The 6,366-nt window shown below is 60.7% G+C and overlaps 1 protein-coding gene across 2 annotated transcripts; it reads left to right on the top strand.

The window, feature by feature from the left end:
- The first annotated feature begins 229 nt into the window (after nucleotides 1-229).
- On the top strand, nucleotides 230-6,366 carry LOC103544633 (cytochrome P450 2D14-like). 2 transcript variants are annotated; one of them, XM_070599643.1, is made up of 9 exons: nucleotides 230-1,347; nucleotides 2,045-2,216; nucleotides 2,879-3,031; nucleotides 3,123-3,283; nucleotides 3,635-3,811; nucleotides 3,986-4,127; nucleotides 4,355-4,542; nucleotides 5,014-5,155; nucleotides 5,898-6,366. In XM_070599643.1, the coding sequence occupies exons 1-9, from the start codon at nucleotides 1,159-1,161 to the stop codon at nucleotides 5,984-5,986; spliced, it is 1,413 nt and encodes a 470-aa protein (XP_070455744.1). In that variant the 5' UTR covers nucleotides 230-1,158; the 3' UTR covers nucleotides 5,987-6,366. The 2 variants fall into 2 exon arrangements, with proteins under 2 accessions (XP_070455744.1, XP_070455743.1); XM_070599642.1 differs by lacking the exon at nucleotides 5,898-6,366 and adding an exon at nucleotides 5,253-5,505.

The raw sequence follows: 6,366 nt of genomic DNA, 5'->3' as shown, positions 1-6,366 counted from the left end.
TTGAGCTTCCTGGCAGCTCAGTCTACGAGGGCGAGTGCCCTCCCCACATCTCTGTGAGTCAGGAAAGTGGACACAGGCAGGAGGAGACTCAGCACCTGAGTGGCCTCGAGAGATAGGAGGTCCAAGGACCAGCCTGTATAAAACTTAGGAAGGGTCTCCTGGCCTCTGAACTGGTGGGTTGGGTGACTAGGGAGCTCTGAAAACAACCCTGCTGCCTCCCCACCCCCAGATTCAAACGTGTTTTGGCCACGACGACGGGGAACCCGAGGAGCTGAGCCAACCCCCAGCCGGGTGAGGGTCTCACTGATACCAACCTCCATGCAGGGAGAGGAGGGAGCCCAGGGGATCAGTTCCAGGCAACCACTGAGGACAGGTGCCCTGGTGATCGGTTTATGTGTGTGTGTGTGTGTGTGTGTGTATAAGTGGTACATGTATTACAGTGTGTGTGTGTAGTTTGCTGGGTGTGAAAATGTGTGTGTCATGTGCTTTGTCAGTATGTGAGCAGGTGGGTTGTGTCAGAATGTGTGAGTGCTTTGTGAGTGTGTGGTCTGTGTCTGTGTGTACTGAGTGTGCTAGCGTGAGGTCAGGGACACGGAGAACTTCATTCCCCCTATGCTCCCTGTGGTCCCTCTGATCATGTGAGCTCCCCACAGCCAGGGACAGTACAGACCTGGGGGGTGAAGGTCACTCAGGAGGAGGCAGGTGAGATACGGGGAGGTGAGGATGTCTTCTGGGGATGAGGCTGTGACATCATTGGGGAGGGTGAGGCTAATGTGACAGGTGGGCATCAGGATCAAGTCCAAAGACCCCTGCTTCTTCCTACACAATGCTGAGGAGTCAGGCTGGTAGTGGGGACACACTGTCTCTCCCCAACCCCACCGAGGGTAAGCACACGGAGAGGACAGCAGGGACAGACCCACTGTGCCACCCCTGCACTGACCTTCCCTGGCTCCTCCCTGCACCATCTGGCAGCATGGTCATGTCAACAGGTAGGCTCAGAGCAGAGGGCAAAGGCCAGTCTCAGCTCCCTTTATAAAGGGCCCAGGCTGGTCACACCCTCAGGGATGGTGACAGTGACCTGCCTGGGCTGGTCCTGGTGCCTGGTGTGGTGAGGGGCCCCAGTGTATCCAGAGGAACCCAGTGTGCACTGAGGCAGCCATGGGGCTGCTGACCTGGGATAAACTGGGGCCTGTGGCTGTGGCCGTGGCCATCTTCCTGCTCCTGGTGGACCTGATGCACCGGCGCCAACGCTGGGCCCCACGCTACCCCCCAGGCCCCATGCCCCTGCCTGGGCTGGGCAACCTGCTGCAGGTGGACTTCCAGGACACGGTTTCCAGCTTTACTCGGGTGAGGAAGGTCGAGGTGGGCACAGAGGTGCTGAGGACCATACATTTCAGCAGACAGTGGGTGGTGGTGAAGCCACAGGCTGGACAAGGAGTCGGTGGAAAGGAGGAGGCAGGTGTGAGAGGCCCCCTGGGGGAGGGCAGCTGCGCAGGGCCTGGGGGACAGTTTGAATTTCCCATCAAAGGTCAGAGAGGGCAAAGGCCTGGAGGGGGTGGGCCTTGGCAGAGCGTTTGGGATGCAGTGGGACAGAGCTTCACTTCTGTGAGCCTGAGTCCCTTCTGATGACATCAGGAGGAAAGGTCCTGAGATTGTGCGAGAGGAATCTGGTCATGAGCCCCAATGAATTCAGGAAATTGAGGTTGGGAGGGGACAGTGAGCAGGCTCAAAGCTTTTGCTGCTATGAGACCTTGGCCACCACTGACCTTTGTGAATGTCACTTTTTTCACCTATGAAACGAGATGGTAGCTTAGCCCACCCGACAATGTTGGTGACCTCTGTAAAGTCGTGACTAGGTGGTCGGATACTTCGTGATGTCCTTCACCATACAGGTTGTGATCCCTAGTGTCACAAGGCCAGGTAAATTCCTGGCACCCCACCGCTGCTGCGGCTCGGGGATTCCCCAAGACTAGAGCCAGGAGACTGCGTCTCAAAGCTTAGGGTGGGGCGGGACTTCTCCAACGCCCTTGACCCTGGCCTGCAGCTGCGGCGCCGCTTCGGGGACGTGTTCAGCCTGCAGCTGGCCTGGACGCCCGTGGTCGTGCTCAACGGGCTGGCGGCCATTCGCGAGGCGCTGGTGCACCGCGGCGAGGACACCTCCGACCGCCCACGTGTGCCGGTGATGGAGCACCTGGGTTTCGGGCCGCACGCGGAAGGTAAGAGGAGGAGGGGAGGACAGCGGCCCGGCGGGGACGGGGCCCACAGTGACCCGAGACCCGGCAGGGTCTAGTGGCTACAGGGTGGTGGACCTGCGGTGCAGGGAACAGTCAACGAAATTGTAGGGGCGGCAGGTGGAGGAAGGAGTCTGTGCCAAGCAAGAGTTGGGTGGGCGCTGTGGGCGGGGCGTTAAGCGAGTGGGCGGGCCCGGCCATTGGGGAGCAGGAAGGGGACGTCCGGGTGGGCGGGAAGGAGGAGAATGGAGTCAGTGTGGGCGGGGTAGGGGGCGGGCCAAGACTTTCCGTGAAAGGGAGCGAGTCGCGGTGGGCAGAGGCAAGAGCAGGATCAAGACCTGTCCCTGTAGGGAGAGCTGGCGAGCAATGTGGGAGGGCAGAGGCTGGGACCTGTCCCCAGCCAGAAGGATATGTAAAGTGGGCGGGATTTGGTGGCAAAGAGAACAAGGTTAGAACGGGCGAAACAGGGGCCAGGCTGTCCGAGCAGGTGCCACGCCTTCACCAAACCGAGCGGCAGAGAAGTGCGGGGAAGGGGGCCCAGATCTGACCTGTAGCAAAGGGGATGGCAGACCAGGCCTTGAGCAGAGTGCGCGCAGAGGCGGGGCCAGGGCACAGCTGAGCCACGCCCACGTCCGCCCCGCCCCCAGGGGTGGTCTTTGCCCGCTATGGGCACACCTGGCGGGAGCAGCGGCGCTTCTCCGTGTCCACCCTGCGCAACTTCGGCCTGGGCAAGAAGTCCCTGGAGCAGTGGGTGACCCAGGAGGCCTCGTACCTCTGTGCCGTCTTCGCCGACCAGGGCGGTGAGTGCTGGGCTGAGGGCCAGGAGACAGGGGTGGAGGCTGTAGAAGAGGAGATGGAAGCGACCCCCTGACCTGCACCGTCCCCTCCCAGGAAGGCCCTTTAGCCCCGACGCCCTCCTGAATAAAGCGGTGAGCAACGTGATCGCCTCCCTGACCTTCGGGCGCCGCTTTGACTACAACGACCCGCACTTCCTTGAGATATTGGACCTAACAGAGGACATACTGAAAGAGCAGTCAGGCTTCCTGCCCCAGGTGAGGGGTGGAGGGGGCCAAGGAGCCCTGCAGGCGAGCTCCGTGGAGGGGGCCTCCGCCCTGCAGTGGGCCCCCGCGGAGGACGATTTGTACAGATGGGTGTTGGGTCAGCGGGCCCAGGAGGGAGCTAAGGAGCCTCTACCTCCTTCAGTGGAAGCATCTGGACCCCCTTAGATGTAGATTTTAGGTTTATCCTCCTGGGACCCAGGCAGGAGAGAGGGTAGAGGTATGGACTTCAGGAGAAGTCAGGTCAATCATGGTGACACCTTGGGAGCGGCTGGGACTTGACTGTCCAAGGTGAACCAATGAGCAGAGGGAGGACCCAGGACCCCACATCTATGGCCTGCACAGGTGCTGAACGCGATCCCCATGCTCCTGCACATCCCAGGGCTGGTCGCCAAGGTCTTTCCTGGGCAGAGGGCCTTCATGGCCCAGTTGGATGAGCTGGTTGCTGAGCGCAGGATGACCCGGGACCCGGCCAAGCCTCCTCGAGACCTGACTGATGCCTTCCTGGACGAGGTGCAGAAGGTGAGCCGCCAGGGACACAGGTGGTGGGTTGAGGGGCCCATGAGGTGAGCCCAGGTAAGATGGGGCCTAATTATCCCCCAGTGATAAGGTATCCAGGCTGATTGGTACAGAGTGGGAGGCCACTGGGGGGCTTCCTCCCCCTTTCCGTGAGCCCACCCTCTCTGCATGGCCCAGGCCAAGGGGAACCCGGAGAGCAGCTTCAATGATGACAACCTGCGCCTGGTGGTGTCTGACCTGTTCGCCGCTGGGATGGTGACCACCTCAACAGCGCTGGCCTGGGCCCTCCTGCTCATGATCCTGCACCCGGATGTGCAGCGTGAGCCCAGCCTTGGGGCCCGGTGGGAAGGGCCGGGGTGGAGGGGGACAGGCTGGGGGCCCTGAGCTTGGTTTGGCCACCAGGAGCTCTGAGCAGAGGCTGGGCCCTGCTCACAGGTCAGAGTGACCTTCTCCTCCATGTGGGCACAGCCCCTGCACAGGAGTCAGGAGGAGGGTGGGGTGCAGCCCCCTGGGTTCTGACGACTGTGGGGACGCTTGTCTGTGCAGGCCGTGTCCAACAGGAGATCGATGAGGTGATAGGGCAGGCGCGGCGACCAGAGATGGGGGACCAGGCCCGCATGCCCTTCACCATGGCCGTGGTCCACGAGGTTCAGCGCTTTGGGGACATCGCCCCAGTGGGCGCGCCCCACATGACGTCCCGTGACATTGAAGTTCAGGGCTTCCTCATTCCCAAGGTAGGCCTGCGGCCCTCCTCAACCCAGCTCAGCTCCACCTGTCCCCTGGTAGCCCCAGTATGGCCATTGTCAGGTGGGGCCAGGATGGAACCCGAGCCATGTAATTCTCATTTCCATTGGCACCAACCCTCCAGCCTGGGTGGATGTGGGAATAAAGCAGAGGCAGGGTTGGCGGTGTACACTGGGAGCCCAGTTCCAGGGTTGGGGTGTGGGTAAGAAACACTAAAACATGCCTAAGTTTGTTGGAGGAGCCCGTGCATGCAGCACAGGTGGCAGTGAGGGCTTCCATGGGAGGCAGGTCACTTCGCCCTTCCATGGCGACAGAGAGGGTGCCGTGATCTTCTTGGGTGTTATTGACTTGAAAGAGTCCAGGTGTGTGCCAGGCAGATAGTGTGGCCCATGTGTGTTTCGTGGCAGGGTTCAGGGAGTCACCTACCCCAGACCCCACTCATGCCAGGCATCTCCTGCCAGGGCACCACGCTCATCCCCAACCTGTCATCGGTGCTGAAGGACGAGACCGTCTGGAAGAAGCCCTTCCGCTTCCACCCCGAGCACTTCCTGGACGCCCAGGGCCGCTTCGTCAAGCAGGAGGCCTTCATGCCCTTCTCAGCAGGTGCCTGTGGGGAGCCCGGCTCGCTGCCCCTCCTGGGGAGTCTTGGAGGCGTGGAGCCCAGGCCCCCAGGCTCGCTGACCCCCATCCCCACCCACAGGCCGCCGCTCGTGCCTCGGGGAGCCCCTGGCCCGCATGGAGCTCTTCCTCTTCTTCACCTGCCTCCTGCAGCGCTTCAGCTTCTCGGTGCCCGCTGGGAAGCCCCGCCCCAGCGACCACGGTGTCTTTGGCACCCTGGTCTCCCCGGCCCCCTACCAGCTCTGTGCTGAGCCCCGCTAGAGGAGGGCAGCAAGCCCCCAACCGTGTCCTTCACGGGGGACCTGATGTCCAATAAACCATTCTGATGGCTCCAACCTGGCTTGAGTCCCACCTGAGCCTCCTGAACAGCACCCTGGGAGTGATGTGGCCTCAGCAGCCTCCTCAGGATCAGGTCCTATGCCTTCCTGATCCAGCGTTACTTGGCATTTGACCCCATTTCAGAGATGGGTATACTGAGACTCAGAAGGTGACAGCTTGCCCCCCAGTCACCCAGGCAGACCTAACACTGGCTGCCCTGGTTGGTGACTAAGTCCATGTAGGTCTTGACTCCTGCGTGTGAGGGGACAGGTGGAGTGTGAATGGGGTTCTGATGGAATCAGCCCAATCCCCAATCTCTGGCTGGGGGAGTGCCCTCAGGATCAGGGATTCACTGCAAGGACTCCCGGGAGTCAGAACAGCTGTTATACTCACGGTTATGGTTTTCCAGGGAAAGGATCCAGACAGAATCAGCAGTGGTCAAAAGCACATGGGCGGAGTTCAGGAAGAGCAGGCACAAGCTTCCAGCTGTTGCTCTGAGGATTCATGCAGACAGTGCTCAGTTCTGCCAGCAGTGATGTGTGACACAAGCAGAGAGTTTGCTCGCCAGAGAGTCTCCCCCAAGTCTGGGTGTCCAGGGATTTTGTTGAAAGTCAGTCACTTAGACTCGGAGAGCCCCATGGCTGACCTCAGTTACTCAGTCCCCTCTCAAGGTCCAACAGTGTGGCCCAAGGCCCCCACCATGAAGCACATTGTTGGCAGACACTGTGTGGTGTGACTAAGCCCAAGTTACAAAGACACTCTCATCCCAAGCAGGTAAGGCATGCTTCCCAGCAGCTGGTCAAGGGCCAGGCAGTTTTTTGGAATGCACAGGGATTGTAACCCTGAAAACTACTGAGTAAACTTTTTACTGCACTGCC

This window comes from Equus przewalskii, chromosome 29 (genome assembly GCF_037783145.1).
Source record: "Equus przewalskii isolate Varuska chromosome 29, EquPr2, whole genome shotgun sequence".
Classification (NCBI taxonomy): domain Eukaryota; kingdom Metazoa; phylum Chordata; class Mammalia; order Perissodactyla; family Equidae; genus Equus; species Equus przewalskii.
The sequence above is the reverse complement of the archived record's forward strand: the minus strand, read 5'-3'. Positions and strand labels throughout refer to the sequence as shown.